Genomic DNA, 17,317 nt, shown 5'->3' on the forward strand with positions numbered 1-17,317 from the left:
GGTCACGGGCAGCCCGTCGCTGCTGTCTCGTCAGCACGGACTTTGGGGTGACCATGAATGCAGGTCCGAGGTCAGCCAGCCAGGTCAGGTGGCTGTGTTGCCACATCCTGCAGGCCTGGGGTCAGGCGGGTTTGCCTGTGGCTGTCCCTGGCAGATGGTTAGGAAGAAGGGTGCCTCAGTGCCTGTGAGGCCCACACAGATGTGTTTTGCGATATGTGAAATTACCCAGCCCACGCCCAGCTTACAGGTGGGAGAACAAGATGCCCAGAAGTGAGCAGGTGCCTGGTGACGTCTCAGCCCGTGCTCCCCCCAACACCGTGGGCCCCTCGGTGGCCCTGTGAGCGGCATAGCGAGCAGGACGGGGGTCTCACATGTCAGGAGGGCAGGTGGGGCAGCCTCTGCCGCTGTCTGCGTGCCACACGCAGGGCCTGCTTCTGAGCAGGGCAGGCGAGGGACCCCAGCTTTGGCCCTGGGCTCCAGCCCGGAACATTGGGATGGGAAAGGGTGTTTGGTGATTGCTCCTCTTTCTCCAGATCTGCCACAGCAAGAGTGGGGAGATCAACCCTGTGAAGGTGGCCAACCTGGTGAAGGCGTACGTGGATAAGTACAGGCACATGCGCAGGCACAAGAAGCCAGAGGCCGGCGAGGAGCCGCCCACCCAGGGGGCCGAGGGCTGAGGCCAGGCAGTCACGGGCCTTGCCCGGGGAGCTGTTGGGAGTAGTGGGAAACGGGGGCACCAGCATGCCCGCTATCAGGTTCCTGTGCTGACACCTGGTCTGTGCACCTGTCTTGCTTACAGTTGAAAACTGGACACTTTTGTATGTATATTATAGATACACTGTTTCCATTCTAATTTATCAAAAATGGATTATCTTTAGAAACCTCTTGATTGATTTAATACTTGGAAGATAAAGCGTTTGGTGGCCAGAGGGGCTCCTGGTAGGGTGGTGTGTCCTTGGTAAATCTCTGGTGGCCTTCTGCCAGCAGCTGCTGTGTGCCTCTGCCTGAGTTAGGAATATCTTTACTTTCTCTTTTCCAGTTACATTGTGGTCTTGTAGATAATTGCTCAAGTTTGCACTCAACACAGTTGCCTCCTGGAGGCAGGATGCAGCAGTGGCAGCCCGAGGGCTGGTGACAGGTGTCGGGTGTGGGAAAATGTCGTCCCTGCCCTTGGCACAGCTGGTGGGAGTGGCTTTGGTGGCCACCTGCCTCTCAAGGGCCTTGTTCTTTGAATCAAGGCTTGGCTGTCATGTGTGTGGTGAAGACAGAAGTGAGTTGGTGTGCAGGGAGGTCCCCTCCCTCCCTGGGCCTCACCCGTGTTCAGCCGGCACCCATTTCCCCGCCAGCCAAGACGTCAGTGCGTGTTCTGGAGTTCTCTTTATTAGACTGGGCTCTAGACGGGCTGCTCCAGCTCCATGAGCAAGCACTCAATGTCATCGTAGAGGCTGTTGGTGCTGGACAGACAGAGGCTGAGGCTGCTGCTGTCCAGGGAAGATACACCCTCACGTTGCGTGCCCTCCAGGTGCGCTCGGCACAGCCAGGGCTCCAGCTGCCAGGAAGGCATCGGGCGCCTGTCAGTCACCCAGCGTGTGGCCTCCCCTCCCCCTCCCCAGGCCCCAGGCTCTGGTCTCACCTTCACAAGGACCAGGCTCCTCTCCTTGGGCCTCCTGGCTGACAGGTCCTGCCCGAAGCCCAGGTAGATGGTATAGCATGGGGAGCCGCGGCGCTGCCGTGCCCGGAATTCCACCAGCTCTGGAGAAGGGGGCTCTGCTGAGTATCTGGCAGACCCATGCTCCCAGGGGCCCCTGGAGATAGCCCCCCAGGCAGGAGCCTCACTGACCTCGGAAGAAGACTCTGAAGTCAAAGATGGGGGTGTCGCAGTTCCGAGGCAGCAGGCAGGCTGGGGTGGAGGGGCTGGCAGAGCCCGGGGGGCCACCCACCTCCCAGTACACCTTGCACTTGCCCATGCGCCGGGCCCACAGCTGTGGCCCCCGAAGCTCCAGCTGCAGCCCAGGGGCCACGTGCCGCAGCAGTTCCTCCGTGTAGCGCAGCTGCTTCTGGTCGGGGAGCTCAGCAGGGCTGGGGAATGCTACCTGCTGGGGGTCTGCGGCCCGGACAGCTGGGTCTGGGGGGCCATACAGGAACATGCAGCTCGCGTGCCCCACCACCTTCTGCAGCACTGTGCGGCCCTTGTACATGATGGTCACATCCAGTGCCCCTGGACTGGGCTCTGTGTGGAGACCAAGCTGTGAGCGGCGGAGGTGGGCAGGGACAGGCTGCCCCCCTTCCCGGGACCCACTCACCTTGCACCGCAGTGCAGGCACTTGGGGAGGGTGCCAGGTACGGCTCTGCCTGGAGCGGGGGCTCTGGGGCCGTGGACTCGCCTGCTTCGAGAAGGGAAATCCTGTGCTGGCACCTCATCCCCAGCCCCTCCCTGTGCCCCAGGCCCCCCAACCCCTACCCCTCTCACCTGTCATTAGGGCCGCGGGCTGGGGCCCGGGGCTGGTGGTTGCCTCTACTGACCATGCGCACGGCTCCCCGGCAGGGAACCCTGGGCCTGTGGAGGGGAGTTCAGTGGGAACGGTGGTCCCTTCCTACTTCTCCAGCTCCCCAATCCCTAGCCCCCTTCTTAAGTGTCCATCCAGGTGCACTGGCCCCTTCCATGCTTCCTCCCCACCCCCCGACGGCACTGCCCATACCTCCAGCACAGGCCCCAGTCAGGGGAAGACCCTCTTGTGCCTCTCCAGGAGCCTGGGCTGGGACTGGATCTGCCCCCCATGACGCTGTCAGCAGATGGTCCTCCAGGCAGCTCTGTTGCACTGCCTGGAGCAGGAGGTCCCCCTTGTCACCAGCTGGGGCAGGGAGGGGGCCTGGGGCTTGGAGTCCAGCATCTCTGTGTGCCAGGAATGGCCCTGGGGGCCTGCCCTGTAAGGAAAAGTTAGGGTCAGCATAAGCAGCTCCGTGGCCTGGCAGGAGGAGAGGCAAGCAGAGAGAAGACTACCTGCGGTGGCCGGACAGCCGCGGGGGCCTCTGCCTCAGTCTGGTCCGTGCCTGGGCCTTTGAGGGAGAATGGGGCAGGTGTTAGGCCCCGAGACCAGGGTGAGAGACGCAACGAGAGCCTGGCGTAACCCGCACCAGCTTCCTCGTGCTGCGGCCTGAGGAGGTGGGGATGCGGCTCCAGCTGTCCTGGGCCTGCTGGCAACCTCTCCCAGAACAGCTGCTAAAAACCCAATTCTGATCCAGAGAATGTTCTTTCCCCAGGCAGGACGAATTCCAACGCGCTTGGCAGCCGGCGTCGCTCACCTCGCCAGCACAGCTCCGGGCTCAGCGCATACACCTTGTGCGGGTCGGCCAGGTCCCCCGAGTTATCTTGCAGCATCACGAAGCGGCGCGTGCTGTGCAGTGCGCAGCGGAAGTTGGTTTTCCAGCCAGCGCGCTCCGCAGCCTCAGCCTCGGGGGGCGGCGGGTCACCGCCTCTGCTGCTAGGCGGCCACCTGCCGCGGGCCACGGCCCAGGCCTGAAGAGGGGGACAGAACACGTGGGCCGGGCCTGCGGGGTCCTAGGCGGGTCCTCCTACCCGGGGCGAGGCCGGGGTCCCACCTTGAAGATGCGCGCGTCAGCCTCGCTCAGGTCCTTGCGCGCGAAGTGCTTCCAGGGCACGCGGAAGCAGGTGCGGGCCTCGTCCAGCCACTGCAGCCCCTCATAGCAGCCGCTGCTGATCTCTCCAAGGAGCCACTCTCCGAACAGCACGCGTGGGGCCGCCCTGCGGGTGCCCGAACGCGGAGAGTCAGGGCCGGCTGCAGGGCGCTCGGGGATGGGCATCTGGAGAAGGTGGGCCGGGCTCTTACCTCTCAGGAGCCAAGGCCATTGCTCCCTCTGCAGGGGCAGCTGGCTGGCGGTCAGGTGTTACAACAGGGGAGGTAAGGGCGCCTGTCACTGCAGACGCCAGGCCGCGGCCACAGGTCGTGTGGCCAGGTGTCACAGGTGTCCACAGGTGTCACAGGTGGTGGGGGTCACAGGTGTGGACTGAGGGGCTTGTAGCCAACGACGCTGCCTCGGTGTAGATCTCTTGGCAGAGGGGGCTACAGGTGTGACTGCAGGTATGGCTGGCGCGCACACATGAAGTCACAGGTGTTGAACCAGTGTCCAGGCCTGCCGGGCCAATGCAGGCCGGACCCTGCGGGGACGGGAAAGGCCACGTCCGGGGCGGGCCAGGCTTCCGAGAAAGCGAAACCTAAAGAGTGGCGCTTCGCACCCTCCCCGATCCCATCTCCCTCCCGTTCTCATCTCCGCGGAACCCCAACCCCGCCCCCGCCCCCGCCTCCGCCTCCCTCACCTCCCGACCCTCATCCATCAGGCTCCCCCAGCCCTTGGCTCTACCCCTCCCGGTGAGTCTCTTACTCCCGGACCTGCACCGCGTGGGTCCGGGGTGCCGAGTACCTGGGTGCCAGCGTCGCCGGGGCGGGAGGTTTCTTACCGCGGAGAAGCGGAGGGCCGGCGCTTTTATGGTGCCCGGGCCGGGGGCGGGGGCGGGGCCCCAAAGAGCGGCAGGTGCAGCCAAGGCGGTCACGTGACCAGGCGGGCGGTTTCGGGAAGGGCGCGCGCAGCCTGTTCCTGCTCTCGGATGCGACCAGCTGAACCCCGGCCTGGGCAGCGCGGAGTAGGGAGTGGCGGCGAGGAGCAGCGGTGGGCCCTGTCTGCCTGTGTGGCTCAGCCCTGCGGGGTCCAGCCGCTTTTCTGGGAAGTAGCTCCCCTACACGCCTGGGGCCGGGGCGCCGGCAGTCGCCGGAGGTGGGGGACACAGCGGGATAAGGCGGGGACCCCCGAAACGTAAGCGAAACCGGACCCCAGGCAAAACCAGGCCCTTCTTGTTGCGCTTTTTTTTTCTTTCTTTCTTTTTTTTTTTTTGAGACGGAGTCTCGCTCTGTCGCCCTGGCTGGAGTGCAGTGGCCGGATCTCAGCTCACTGCAAGCTCCGCCTCCCGGGTTCCCGCCATTCTCCGGCCTCAGCCTCCCGAGTAGCTGGGACTACAGGCGCCGCCACCTCGCCCGACTAATTTTTTGTATTTTTAGTAGAGACGGGGTTTCACCGTGTTAGCCAAAATGGTCTGGATCTCCTGACCTCGTGATCCGCCCGCCTCGGCCTCCCAAAGTGCTGGGATTACAGGCGTGAGCCACCGCGCCCAGACCTTGTTGCGCTTTTAGAAGTGGGTAATGTGGCTGGGCGCGGTGGTTCCTGCCTGTAATCCCAGCACTTTGGGAGGCCGAGGCCGGCTGATCACTTGAGGTCAGGAGTTTGAGACCAGCCTGGCAAACATGGCAAAACCCAGTCTCTACTAAAAATACAAAAATTAGCCGGGCGTGGAGGCGCAGGCCTGTAGTCCCAGGTACTTGGGAGGCTGAGGCGGGAGAATCACTTGAGCCCAGGAGGTCGAGGCTGCAGTGAGCTGAGATGGAGCCACTCCACTCCAGCCCAGGGGACAGAGCATGACTGAGTCTCTAAAAAAAGGAAGTGGGTAATGGGAGGTGGACATGCCTCGAAAAAGGGGCAGCTGCGCCGTTTGGGTTCCTTTTTTTGAGATGGAGTTTCGCTTTTGTTGCCCAGGCTGGAGTGCAGTGGCACAATCTTGACCCACCACAACCTACGCCTCCTGGGTTCAAGTGATTCTCCTGTCTCAGGCTCCCAAGTAGCTGGGAGTACAGGCATGAGCCACCATGCCCGGCTAATTTTGTATTTTTAGTAGAGACAGGGTTTCTCTAAGTTGGTCAAGCTAGTCTCGAACTTCTGATCTCAGATGATCCGCCCGTCTTGGCCTCCCAAAGTGCTGGGATTACAGGCAGGAGCCACCGTGCGGCCCCCTTTGGGTTCTTTAGATTGTTCAGACAAGAATATCAGACGCTCTCGCAATTAAAACATTTGGAAAGGAATTAATAGTGTCTTCATCAGGGGCAGTGCTGACGACCCACAAGGGACCCCTTGATGGTTCTGGGCATGGGCGGCCAGCCTGGGCTCTGGCCTTGGGAGAATCGACCGGGAGGTGTGTCTCACCCCTAGGCCTCCTGGTCCCACTCCTGCTCAGGACACACCCGCGCACCCACCCCCAGCGCGCCTCAGTCCAGGCCTCTGGACGGGTGTTTAATGCTGCGCCCCAACCCAAGCCTGTCGATTTCAGAAGGGGACTAGGACCCCTGGCCCGGCAGATGTTTGAGACCACTGGCTTCCAAGCGCATCGTCTTGGGGATTTGCGTTGGCTCCTCAGCCTCCCCAGGCAATCTCTGTGTAGGGTGGGCAGTGGTAGGTCTGAGTTGAGCGGGTGCCTGAGACCCCCAGTGCAGACTGGGGGAGGGGAGCGCCCTCTCGGGCTGTGGTTAGAGCAGAAGAGGAACTTCGCAGCCAGCTGGCACGGAAGCCTCGGGAAGACAGTGGGCACAGCAGGTGGTTTACAGGAAGCGTTGCAGCCTTCGGGTGGGGACAGCACGGCCGGACCCGCCACCCCCCTCTGCATACCCGGGCTCGAGCGCCGAGGACGATGGGGGACGCGAGCAAATGGGGCCCGCACGGACCCGCGCGCCCGCCCCACGCCACGGCCTGGGTTTCGGGAGCCTCGCTTTATTCTGCCTTGGGTCGGGGGTTAGGGGAGCGGGACCTGTAGCGCCCGCGCGGCAGGGGGAGAGGGTGGAGGGGCCGCCTAGATGTAGGAGTCGTCCCTGTCGGGCTCATCGTGGGGACCCGTGCCCTCGCCCTCGTCGCCGCTGCCGGAGTCGCTGGCGCCGTCCACCTCCAGGGTGGGCGTGTTGAGAACGACCACGTCTGCCTCCGCCCCGATGTCCTCGCCGAACCACACGGCCTTGTACCCACCCTCCGGCCGCCGCTCCTTCGTCAGGATGGACCGCACCGCTGCGGGGCTTCCCCCGGCTCCGGCCGCTGCCGGGGCCTCAGGGGCACTGCCTGGGGGCGGGGGGCCAGGGGGCGCGGGGCCAGGAGGCGTGGGCTCCGCGGGCGTCGGCGGTGCCTCCGCGGGCTTGGGGTCGCGCGTGGGGCTGGGGGTGGGCGCCCAGTTGGCCTCGTGGTCAGGGAGGAACGCCTGGTTGTCATAGCCTGGGGGCTGGGGTTCCTGCTAGCGGGAGTGAAGGCGTCAGCGGGGTCCCTGGGTCTCTGCTGCCTTGTGGCCTCTCCACACCCTCATTCCACAGCGGACACCCCTCCGCCTCCACATATTCCCCTCTGCCCTCCCCTCTCCTGTCCCCCACTCCCTGCGGGTCGCCTGCCCTGCCCTCCACCCTGGGCCTTACCGGAGCTTTGCCAGAGCAGCACTTGAGCCGGGAGCCGTAGTGCTTGTGGACAAGGACAGTGAGGCCAAGGAGAGCCAGCAGCAGCAGTGCACCCAGCACCCCACCCAGGGCTGCCATGTCCACCACCGAGAAGCGCTTGTCCTCTGAGGGGCCGCCACCTGGCATCGTTGTGGAAAATGCCATCACCCCACACTGTTGAGCGCCCCAGGCATTCCCCATGCCAACCTGTGCCAGGCTTGAGACACTTGGAAATCACCTAGGCCTGGGCTGTCTCCCAAATCTCAGGCTCTGCTGACCCTGGCTCGAGGGGCCTGTGTGTCCCAGTGAGACCCTGGGCTCCCCCCGACAAGGAGGCCAGGCTGCTCACAGGAGGCACAGGGGCTTGCAGGGTGAGCCGGCAGCTGTGGGAATCATGGGATTCGCTGGACCCCAAATCTGGCCTCTGTCCTATACACATCGCAGTTCACCTCACTGGGGGCCTTTGGCCTGTCTGTGTCTGTCAGTCCCAAACAGACCCCTCTGGGATTTCACAGTCAGGCCAGGTCAGCCTGGGGTGGACCCTTGCTACAGCATTTCCCCTACCACCCAGTGACCTGAGCCAGGGAGGGAAGGCAACGGAGTGGGTGCTACCTGAGGATGGGGTGTTCCTGCTGGGGGTCATCGGCAGAGCGGTTCCTGGCTCTGGGGTCTGAGCTGTGCCCCCACCGGGTATGGCTGGTTGGTGGGAGGTGCTGGTTCCCACACCGGGGGGCATCGGCTGAGAGGTTCCTGGCTCTGGGGTCTGAGCTGTGCTGCCACCAGGTGTGGCTGGTTGGTGGGAGGTGCTGGTTTCTGCACCCGGGGGCCTCCCGGGTGTGGACGGGGTTGGTGGCCTCAGAGTTGTGCCAGAGGGTGGATGAGGGCCTGTGCCTCCCCCAGAGCTGGTTGTGGAGGCTCCCTGGGAGGGCACAGGGGGTCTGGGGGCCTCGGAAGTGGTGCTGGTCCAGGGCCCAGTTGTTCCTCCAGCCTCTGGGGATGGGGGCTCACCTGTGGAGGGGGGCTCCTGGTCGGGAACTTGTATCTCAATGACTGTGGTCGCAGTGCCAGAGGTCACCGTGTTGTTGGCCTCAACCTGGGGCAGGAAGGGGCTTGTCCCTCCTGGGCACGTCTTTAAGCCCCACATCCTTGGAGATGCCCACCTGCCCTGCCCTTCACCTCTGCGTAGAAGGCCCCCGCCTGGGTCAGTGTGGTGGTGGTCAGCACAACCTCTCCCTCCATCCGGAAATGTGAGTGGTTGGTAATTCGATACGTGATGGCCGAGTTGAGGTCCTGGATAGGGTCTCATTGAGTCCCTGGCCAGGCTGCCTCCCACGTGCAGCCCTGACTCACCCACAGAGGGGAGGCCGGGTGGGCACAGGGACCCTGGGCAACACGAAGGCTGCCGTGGGGGTGGCAGGCATCAGCCTTGCATGTGCTACCTACCGAGAACTCCGGGTCCCGAGCCTGGATCCTCAGAGGCTGAGAGGGGGCAGCTGCATCCTTGACCACAACACCTGCTCCGGCGCCAAGTGCCACGGTACCACGGTACAGGCTCTGGGGGAAGCGGGGTGGGCTCCCGGCTGCAGCCACAGCCTCCACGGTGACCTGGGTCACTGAGTAGCGGGCAAGGTCGGCCTGCTGGCCCTGGAGGCAGGGGAGGCAGCCGTGACTCGTGGGGTTGACGGTGGAGCTGGCGCTGAAGCCTGGGGCTCAGGAAGAACAGATGCAGACTTGGCAGGGGCCCTGCCCTGCCCCCCAGCCCTGACCCCCGCCCTACCTTCCACCCTGCCCGCACTGCCTTGCCCCCCATGCAGGTCCGCACCTCACCTTCACCAGCAGAAGGAAGGTCGTGGCACTGGGGATACTCCTGGCCATGGTGAGGTTGCCGGAGTCTGGGTGGATGACGAATGTACCGTTCACGTTTCCTGGGAGGATGATGGAAGTGCTCAGTCCCGGCCCCCAGCTCTGCCTTGCTGGCAGGTGCCCCTGGGGCTTCCCCAGCCCCAAGGTGGGGACGGAGACAGGGACAGAGAGGGGTCCGGGGCATTGTTGAGGGCTGGGCCCCGCTCACCACTGAAGATGCTGTAGATGATGGCTTGATGGATGCCGCGGTCTCCATCCTCGGCGTAGATGGGTCCGGGACGCAGGACGAGGGGGGATGGCTTCAAGGATGGTGGAGAGGAGGGCACGTCGTGGGGCTGGGGTGGATGGCCCCAACCTGGCCCCTCTGGCTCCCCATCAAGGTCAGCCAGGGCAGGGCTGGCTGAGGAGGGGCCCAGTCCCGCTGGTGGCCGGGCGTCCCTGCCTGCCTGGGACTGTCCCTTGTCCCAGCATCACAATGAGTCATACCCCTGTGGGTCCCTCACTAACGAGTAAGTCAAGTTGCCCAAAGATACTGAGTCCCATTTGCACAATGCTTGTGTTGACGGCTAAGCAAACATTTAGGAAGCAGGGGGCTCCTGGGTCTGCATTTCTGCCTCTCATGTGCTGTGTGGTGGCCCCGGGTGCCTTGGTGCCGTGAAGGTTTGCAGATAGCCTGTGTGGGCCTAGTGGTGACTGTGAGCAGGGCAGAGATGTCATCATCACTTAAGAATTCCAGGGCCGGCCGGGCACGGTGGCTCAAGCCTGTCATCCCAGCACTTTGGGAGGCCGAGACGGGCGGATCCCGAGGTCAGGAGATCGAGACCATCCTGGCTAACACGGTGAAACCCCGTCTCTACTAAAAAAAATACAAAAAACTAGCCGGGCGAGGTGGCGGGCGCCTGTAGTCCCAGCTACTCAGGAGGCTGAGGCAGGAGAATGGCGTAAACCCGGGAGGCGGAGCTTGCAGTGAGCTGAGATCCGGCCACTGCACTCCAGCCTGGGGGACACAGCGAGACTCCGTCTCAAAAAAAAAAAAAAAAAAAAACTCCAGGGCCCCAGCCCACCTCCCCAGGCCCCTGAGACCGCCTGGCTCTGGGGCCCACACTCCTCTCTGTGTGTTCAGGGTTCGCTCCCTCACCCCCTCAAGATGGGAAAGATGGGTTTACAAGGAGAGTCTGTATTTGTTTCAAAATCACAACAAAAATTGGCCCCACCCCCTGACCCTTACCCTGCCCTTCTTCTGATCCTGGCCGTCCCTGCCTCCAACCTGCCTAGAAGGCCCCGCCCCGTGCACTGCCCCTCCCTCCCCATTACCAGTGTGTGCCCTGTGGGGACAGCCCCGTGGTACTGAGCTTGGATGCAGACGTGGCCGTCTGAGAAGGTGCAGGGCAGGAACCAGGGGGGCCGCAGGTCGGCAGGCACCACGTTCAGCACCAGCGTGGCGGTGGCCGTGTGGCTGGGCTCCACATTCTCCTCCGCAGTGTCCTGCAACAGCCAGATCAGGCCTGGGAGCAGCTGGGGCCAGGGGGGCCTCAAGCGTGTGGGACTCAGGGCTGGGGTGAGCCGCTCACCCGCACCAGCAGCCAGAAGGCCATGCTCGGCCGCTCGTAGAAGTCCAGGGTCCGGTCCAGCCTCAGGGCGGGATGGTTTACACCCACCAGAGAGAAGTAGTCACTAGCACCCTGGGGAGGATCAGGGAAGACAGAGCCTAAGAGCCTGGGAGGGCGAGGGCGGCTGTGGGTGTCAGAGGCGAGGGGCTCACGCTGGGGCAGGGCGGGCGGCACTGACTGCGGTCACTTCCTGGAGGGTGTAGAACAGAATGTCATCCTTGTCTTTGTCCTCGGCCTGCAGTTCTGTCTCAGGGATGATGGTGGAGTTCACTTTAGTGTCCTAGGGAGGGAGAGGGGCTTGGTCTGGCCACACTCCTGGCCCCTGTGGACCCCCGCTGTGGTTGAGCCCCCGGCCACCACTCGCCCCTGCCCTCACCCTGGGCTCCCGCACCCCCTGCCCAGCCCCGGCAGCTTCGCTGGCCTCACCTCTTCCACCCTTATCTCCTTGGTTGTAAAGGGGAATGCGGGGGCGTTGTCATTGACGTCCAGCACTGACACGAACACCCTCAGCTGGGTCACCTGCAGGGTGTGGCCGTCAGCCTCTCCCACAGCTCCTCCCCATTGTGAGTGAGGTGCACCCCTCGACGCTATCCTTCCCCATCATGAGTGAGGTGTACCCCTTGATGGCTGTCTGTCCTCATCGTGAGTGAGGTGCACCCCTCGACGCTATCCATCCACTCAGTGGTGCTGGGGGGCTGCAGGGGGGCTGCACAGCTCTAGGTGCTGGGATGCAGAGATCACAAGAGACAAATCTCTGCCCGGTGGTACCTGTCCTGGCAGGACTTACAACAATAGACAAAAAGGACTTTATAAAGCCAGGAGGTGGCAGGTGCACCACAGAAAAATAATGCAGGTACTTGGGGATGCAACCAGCAGAATCTCAAATGAGGAAAGACAATCCAGTTCTTTTCCTTGTTTTTTTTTTTTTTTTTTTTTTGGATACAGAGTCTCATTCTGTCACCCAGGCTGGAGTGCAGTGGCGTGATCTTGGCTCACTACAACGTCTGCCTCCCAGGTTTAAGCGATTCTCCTGCCTCTGCCTCTCGAGTAGCTGGGATTACAGGCGCCCTCCATCACACCCAGGTAATTTTTTATTTTTAGAAGAGATGGGGTTTCTCCATGTTGGTCAGGCTGGTCTCAAACTCCCGACCTCAGGTGATGCGCCTGCCTCGGCCTCCCAAAGTGCTGGGATTACAGGTGTGAGCCACCGCGCCCAGCCAACAACCCAGTTTCTTCAAAAATAAATCTCCAAGAGAAAAGATGGGAGAAAGGGAAACGTGACGATGAACAGAAACTCAGGAGAATTATCAGCTAGGTGCATAACATGGACTCTGATTCAAATAAACAAAAAACCCTTCAGAGACCATGGGGAATGTGGCATCCTGGACATTCGAGGTAGAAAGTGACCACTTTTCCCAGGTGTGACGACATTGTGGTTATGTTTTAAAAAGAAGAGTCCTGGCGGGCATGGTGGCTCACGCCTGGAATCCCAGCACTTTGGGAGGCCGAGGCGGGCAGATCACCTGAGGTCAAGAGTTCGAGACCAATGTGGCCAACATGGTGAAACCCCGTCTCTACTAAAAATACAAAAATTAGCTGGGTGTGGTGGCGGGCGTCTGTAATCTCAGCACTTTGGGAGGCCAAGGTGGGTGGAGGCCAAGGCAGGAGAATCGTTTGAACCTGGGAGGCAGAGGCTGTAGTGAGCGGAAATCGTGCCACTGCATTCCAGCCCGGGCGACAGAGGGTGACTCCATCTAAAAAAAAAAAAGAAGGGTCCCGGCCAGGCGCAGTGACTCATACCCAAAATCCCAGCACTTTGGGAGGCTGAGGCGGGCAGATCACCAGGTCAGGAGTTTGAGATCAGCCTGACCAACATGGTGAAATCCTGTCTCTACCAAAAATACAAAAATTAGCCAAGCATGGTGGCGGGCACCTGTAATCCCAGCTACTCGGGAGGCTGAGGCAGGAGAATCACTTGAACCCGGGAGGCGGAGGTTGCAGTGAGCCGAGATCTCGCCACTGCACTCCAACCTAGGTAATAGAGCGAGACTCTGTCTCACAAAAAAGAAGGGTCCCTCTCTTTCAGGGACACATCCCAAGATATGTGTGGGTGATGTGCTGTGGTGTATGGAGGGCACAGAGCCCACTGTCTGCTGGTAGGTGGGGGGGGCCTGTGCTGGCCCCAGGATTCTGCAATTTTCCTTAATAAAGTCAAAAAAAATGCCGCTGGTCAAGAAGTAGGATGCTGGGGGAGTGGGGCTGGGATGCAACTATTCCCTGATAGAGCAGTTGGGATTTCTCTGAAGACTGCAGACCTGAGCAGGTGAGGGAGGAGCGTGCCTGCAGGAGCTCTGAGGCTGCAGCAGAGCCTCCGCACAGTACACCTGGGTTTGACTCTCGGTGAGAAAGGAGCTATGGAGGGCTGGGGTGGACTGGGCAGCCTCGGTTTATAGCATCCACAGAGGCTGTTCCGCGGCATGGAGTGGACTGGGACCCGCAAGGGGCAACAGGGAAGCCAGTGGGCCAGCTGAAAGTTTCCCAAAATGGGTGCTGGTGTCCCGGCCCTGGTGGGACTGGAGGTGGGCAGACGGTGGATTTCTGGGTCGAGCTGGGGCAGAGCCAAGTGATTTACCAATGAGGGGCTTAACGGGGGACGTGGGGAGGGAGGGCGAGTGGAAACCAAGGTGGTCCCAGTGGCTGGCAGGATAAAGATGCCTCCCTTGTAGGGGCAGTGGTGGTTGAGGGAGTGGGTGGGAGTCTTGGGCACACTGGGTGGGGGTATCTGCTGGACAAGGGGTCAGTGACAGGGATTCCACAGTACAAGGCAGAGTCTGGACTGGAGGAAATGTGAGCATCACTCTCGAAGGGATGGCATTTGAAACCACACCCTAGGTGAGGTCATCAAAGACTGGCCCTGGACCGGCAGGGCAGAGCCCAGCTGAGGTGGCCTGGTGGGCGGGGAGAGCAGGGCTGGGAGAGCAGGGCGGGGACTCACCAGTGCGCCTCCGTTCTGACACAGCAGCTGAGCCTCAAGTAGTGAGTTCTCCTGTGGAGGCAGACGGGTCTGCAGTCACTGTCCTGCCCCACAGGTGGTGAGACTGAGGCCAAGGGGGCAGGCGCTGGCCCAGGGTTCCCATCATCAGTGGTCAGTGCTGAGGGTGTGGGCCCAGCCTTCATCCCGAAATGGCCCAGCCTTCTAGGGCAGGCACCACCAAGCATGGGTGTTAGTGGATGCCTGCAGGCATAGAACTCCTGGGCCCTCGGGGAAGGTGTGGCCTGAGGATCCAGGCGCCCTTCTCCCGGGAGCCCCCACTCCCCACCCACCTGCCGCCCACACCTCGTAATCAGGAGTCACGTTGAGAAACAGCTGGTTTCCCTGGATCCGAAATGCGAAGGGGGTGGACAAGGAGCCGAGGATCACCTCCTGGCCCTCCGGGACATGGATGTCCACCAACGGCTCGGTGACATTTGTGTTCTCCTCGACTTCAAAGAAGGACTTGTTCACAGAGCAGTCTGTAAGGTTGCAGAGGAGGGGTCAGCACCTCCCAGCCCCTGGCTCTCCCCCTCGTGCCCCCACCTACCTACCCCTGCCCGCACGTACACTGGGCCTGGGCCACGGCCCCCGGGGGTCGGCCAAGCAGCCCGGTGAGCAGCAGGGGAGGCCACAGCAGGGCCCAAGACCCCATCTTGGCGGCTGTCACCTGGCGGGAGGGTCCGAGTGGATTTGGCGTCCAGGACTGGCGCAGTTCCTACTTCAGCGACCTTCGCCCCAGCCAGACGCCGCCCACTTTATGATCCTTTACAACCGGCCTCTGCCAAGGGGGCTCCCGCTGGCCGGCGGGTCCAGCCCACTGCCAGAAGGGGGGCAGTCATTTGGCCCAAGTTAGACTGAGTACAGGGATCAACTAGGGGGCTCAGGCCACAGGCACCGAGGCACAGGGCGGAAAGGACTGGAGAGCGGCTCGTGGGCGCCATGGGGCTAGGGGCAGGGCAGGGGCAGAGCCAGGGTGTTGGAGAGAAGCCCTTGGTGTTGGAGTGTCTGAAAGCTGCCTCCCTAGCCCAGGCTGCCCTTGCTTGGCTCCTCCCCTAAGCTCTCCCTCAGGCAAAATTCCTAAGGCCAACCCTTGGGGCTCAGAACCCGGGTGTTCCCCAGGGAGTACCTCCCTGCCTGCCTGATGCAGGTTCTGAAGGAAGAGGCTCTCCTCACTGTGTCCTAGGGACACCCCTGCCTGCCTGCCCCAGAGACAAGCCAGCTTCTCAGGGTGGGGCTGGACAGGGCCTTAGTGACCAAGGCTAAGGCGGGGCTGTGAGGGGCAGCTGGCAGCTCCTGGGCAGCCCTGGTGCCCAACAGGGGGTGAGGTGAGTCTTGACACTTGCCCTGCTCTTTTCATTGGCCCCGCAAGCCCCCAGCTCTAGGGAGAGGCCACTGGCTGGGGTGGGGGCGAGGAAGGGGCTGTCGTGAGGCGGGGAGTGGAGTCAGTCCCCTCCAGGCCTGTGCACCGAAGCTTCTGGCCTCTCGTGGCTGGGGCTGGGCTCAGTGCAACCCTGCACTGTACCCTCAGGGTCGCCTGCAAGCCCTTCACACTCCGTACTCCGCAGGCTCTGAGGGGTCAAGCCACTGGTCTGAGGCCACACAAGACAGAGGGTCCGGAGTCCTCATGCCAGAGTGGACTCCTGGCACCCCAGGTGACACCTCTGCCCTCCCCTCTTCCTGCCTGCCTGAGCCTCCCTGGCCCTTCCACACCCTCCCCACTGCCCCTTCCGAAGCACTGAGCACACGGCCCCCGGCAGGAGCTGAGAGTATGTCCGGGCTCCCCCTGAGCCCTTGAATGTGTCCTAATGATGACAAGGGGTGGGACGGGGCCCTGCGGTGCTTAGTCCATGTACAGGAGGTGGCCCTGATGCCAGAGATAAGGATGAGGGGCCGGCTGTGGCCGTCAGGTGTAAAGGGCAGCTGGGTGTGGTCACAGTCCCTGCTGGGTGGATGGGGCCCCCTTCCATCTGGGGTTGCCTCGATTACACCAAGTAGACACAACCAACTCCCAGTGTCTGGGTCTGATTTCTCCTTTATTGGTGCCGAGTACCACCCCTCCCCCTCTCCCCCCAGCCTGCCCACGGCCCCAGATGCAGCTCCGCTCCTAGGCTGGGCAGGTGGTGAGGGGGTTCCTTCCTCATCTCGCTCTCAGGGTTCCTTCTCCAGCAGCACCGGCAGGTTCTGAAACCATAACCCCAGGCCGGGGCCCAGGGGGCAGCCAGGGAGACCAGGCCCCGCCCAGGGGCATCCTGCAGAGACAGCAGGTGAGGGGCTGGGGGCTGGGGCTGGGGCTGGAGACCCCGGCCCCGCCGCTGGAATTGGACCTCCGGTGGCCACCAGCGCTGACCCAGGGAGGCCACGGGCAGAAGGAAGGGTCTGGGGTGGGGTCTGGAGTGGGGTCTGCGGTGGGGCGGGCGCTCACCAGGCCTGCAGGGTGGGCGTGTCGGACTCGGACGGGCAGAGCAGACCCGCGCCGAGCCTGGACCAGGCCGTGCTGTTCTCTGCGTCCTGCTCGCTGTCCCCCGCCCCAAAACAGAGTTAGTCCTGGAGCTGGGGGGTCGCGCGTTGCTGCTGGGGCACCACGGCAAGACCCCCGCCCCACCCGGCCTCACCTGCGCTTCCCCACCAGGCCCTGCAGCAGCCGCTGGAGCCGCGCGCCCTCCCGCAGGCGGCTGAGCTCGCTGGTGAACGTCCCGTCCGAGTGTCGCCGGGCCCTGGGGGCGGTCGGGGGTCGGGGTCAGGGCCGCGCGGGGGGCCGGGTGGGGCCGGGGGCGGACGGGCCTGGCGGGCGGCTCACCTGGGGGGCGCGGGGCGCGCGGCGGAGCCCCCGAGGAGCAGCAGCAGCAGCAGGAGGGGCCGGGGGGCCATGGCGGGGTCGGGCGCGGGAGCTGAGCGCTGCGGCCACGGCCAGGGCCCCGCGAGGCCCCTTTATGGCGGCGCCCGGAAGGGGGACGGCCCGGCCGCGCCCAGCGATCCCGGGAAGGTCAGGGCCGCCCCCCCAGCTGTCGCCCCGGCCCGGCCTCCCGCCCCCTCCGCCGCGCTGGCGCCCCTCGGCCGGCTGGGGGAGGGGGACATCCCGGCCGGGGGGCGAAGGGGACGCGGGCCCGGGACCCGCAGAGGGAACCGCACCGCGAAGCCTCGGAGCCTGCGGGGCGCGGGGACGGAGGGGCCGTGGGACTTGGGGGAGGATTTGGGGGGACTGGGGGACCCCGGGGAAGGGGCGGCGGCAGGAGCTCCGGAGGCCCCTGGAGCACCCGGCTGGGGCGAGTTCGTCTCCGGCTTCAGCGTTGGGACAGCGCCTCTGGTCCCGGGAAGGCCTGAGCGGCGTGACTTTGTTGTGGGGGCCGGTGTTGCCATTTTATCCGCTTTGAAGTGCACGGTTCAGGATCATTGGGTTCGCTGACATTTCCGTGCATCCCTCCCCACCATCCGTTCTCAGACTGTGCCGTCCTCCCAAAATCCCTTCTCAGGCTCTCCCATCCTCCCAAAATCCGTTCTAA

At 63.3% G+C, this 17,317-nt stretch overlaps 4 protein-coding genes and 1 long non-coding RNA gene across 18 annotated transcripts in view; 2 read left to right on the plus strand and 3 right to left on the minus strand.

Annotated features, from left to right (window-relative positions):
- The window catches only part of PHRF1 (PHD and ring finger domains 1), a 40,672-nt gene extending 39,634 nt beyond the window's left edge, over positions 1-1,038 (plus strand). For all 4 annotated transcript variants that reach the window (XM_033203961.1, XM_033203965.1, XM_033203962.1 and 1 more), the window contains exon 18: positions 534-1,038. In XM_033203961.1, coding sequence (XP_033059852.1) covers positions 534-677 — 144 coding nt within the window. In that variant the 3' untranslated portion in view covers positions 678-1,038. The remainder of the gene's footprint in view (positions 1-533) is intronic.
- Positions 1,039-1,358: 320 nt separating this feature from the next.
- Positions 1,359-3,988, minus strand: IRF7 (interferon regulatory factor 7). Of its 6 annotated transcripts, none has more exons than XM_033203991.1 (10): positions 3,849-3,988; positions 3,601-3,763; positions 3,304-3,517; positions 3,002-3,057; positions 2,700-2,925; positions 2,471-2,557; positions 2,304-2,384; positions 1,841-2,230; positions 1,634-1,752; positions 1,359-1,549 (listed from the first exon to the last, which is right to left on the minus strand). In XM_033203991.1, exons 1-10 carry the CDS (start codon positions 3,866-3,868, stop codon positions 1,394-1,396), a joined length of 1,512 nt encoding a protein of 503 aa, XP_033059882.1. In that variant the 5' UTR covers positions 3,869-3,988; the 3' UTR covers positions 1,359-1,393. The 6 variants fall into 6 exon arrangements, with proteins under 6 accessions (XP_033059882.1, XP_033059881.1, XP_033059884.1 ...); XM_033203990.1 differs by having other exon boundaries at positions 2,304-2,387; XM_033203993.1 differs by lacking the exon at positions 2,471-2,557.
- A 188-nt stretch (positions 3,989-4,176) lies between these two features.
- Positions 4,177-17,317, plus strand: part of LOC117079845 — a 29,688-nt gene continuing 16,547 nt past the window's right edge. The window contains exon 1 of the long non-coding RNA XR_004435631.1: positions 4,177-4,388. This is a non-coding gene — a long non-coding RNA (uncharacterized LOC117079845). The remainder of the gene's footprint in view (positions 4,389-17,317) is intronic.
- CDHR5 (cadherin related family member 5) lies at positions 5,910-14,730 on the minus strand. 6 transcript variants are annotated; one of them, XM_033203969.1, is made up of 15 exons: positions 14,385-14,730; positions 14,121-14,296; positions 13,779-13,829; positions 11,210-11,302; positions 10,962-11,063; positions 10,745-10,855; positions 10,488-10,658; positions 9,382-9,472; positions 9,138-9,235; positions 8,754-8,954; positions 8,487-8,600; positions 8,319-8,403; positions 7,923-7,985; positions 7,293-7,450; positions 6,595-7,117 (listed from the first exon to the last, which is right to left on the minus strand). In XM_033203969.1, the coding sequence occupies exons 1-15, from the start codon at positions 14,467-14,469 to the stop codon at positions 6,689-6,691; spliced, it is 2,028 nt and encodes a 675-aa protein (XP_033059860.1). In that variant the 5' UTR covers positions 14,470-14,730; the 3' UTR covers positions 6,595-6,688. The 6 variants fall into 6 exon arrangements, with proteins under 6 accessions (XP_033059862.1, XP_033059860.1, XP_033059859.1 ...); XM_033203968.1 differs by having other exon boundaries at positions 7,923-8,078; XM_033203971.1 differs by lacking the exon at positions 7,923-7,985 and having other exon boundaries at positions 5,910-7,114.
- SCT (secretin) lies at positions 15,832-16,777 on the minus strand. Its single transcript, XM_033203996.1, has 4 exons — positions 16,615-16,777; positions 16,430-16,531; positions 16,240-16,332; positions 15,832-16,066 (listed from the first exon to the last, which is right to left on the minus strand). The coding sequence occupies exons 1-4, from the start codon at positions 16,683-16,685 to the stop codon at positions 15,955-15,957; spliced, it is 378 nt and encodes a 125-aa protein (XP_033059887.1). The 5' UTR covers positions 16,686-16,777; the 3' UTR covers positions 15,832-15,954.

The sequence above is a fragment of the Trachypithecus francoisi genome, unplaced genomic scaffold (genome assembly GCF_009764315.1).
Source record: "Trachypithecus francoisi isolate TF-2019V2 unplaced genomic scaffold, Tfra_2.0 Lachesis_group8, whole genome shotgun sequence".
Classification (NCBI taxonomy): domain Eukaryota; kingdom Metazoa; phylum Chordata; class Mammalia; order Primates; family Cercopithecidae; genus Trachypithecus; species Trachypithecus francoisi.

Excerpts from the sequence above, each read along its gene's own strand:
- IRF7 (XM_033203988.1), bottom strand. The coding sequence starts at position 3,822 with ATGCCCATCCCCGAGCGCCCTGCAGCCGGCCCTGACTCTCCGCGTTCG. Across the intron at positions 3,518-3,600 it reads CTGACGCGCGCATCTTCAAG|GCCTGGGCCGTGGCCCGCGG; the intron begins GTGGGACCCCGG and ends CCCCCTCTTCAG. Across the intron at positions 2,926-3,001 it reads CGGCTGTCCGGCCACCGCAG|GGCAGGCCCCCAGGGCCATT; the intron begins GTAGTCTTCTCT and ends TTTTCCTTACAG.
- CDHR5 (XM_033203966.1), bottom strand. The coding sequence starts at position 14,469 with ATGGGGTCTTGGGCCCTGCTGTGGCCTCCCCTGCTGCTCACCGGGCTG. Across the intron at positions 14,297-14,384 it reads GGCCGTGGCCCAGGCCCAGT|ACTGCTCTGTGAACAAGTCC; the intron begins GTACGTGCGGGC and ends GCAACCTTACAG. Across the intron at positions 8,601-8,753 it reads CTCGGGACCCGGAGTTCTCG|GACCTCAACTCGGCCATCAC; the intron begins GTAGGTAGCACA and ends GACCCTATCCAG.
- SCT (XM_033203996.1), bottom strand. The coding sequence starts at position 16,685 with ATGGCCCCCCGGCCCCTCCTGCTGCTGCTGCTGCTCCTCGGGGGCTCC. Across the intron at positions 16,333-16,429 it reads GGCCTGGTGGGGAAGCGCAG|CGAGCAGGACGCAGAGAACA; the intron begins GTGAGGCCGGGT and ends GGCGGGGGACAG. Across the intron at positions 16,067-16,239 it reads ACGCCCACCCTGCAGGCCTG|GATGCCCCTGGGCGGGGCCT; the intron begins GTGAGCGCCCGC and ends CTGTCTCTGCAG.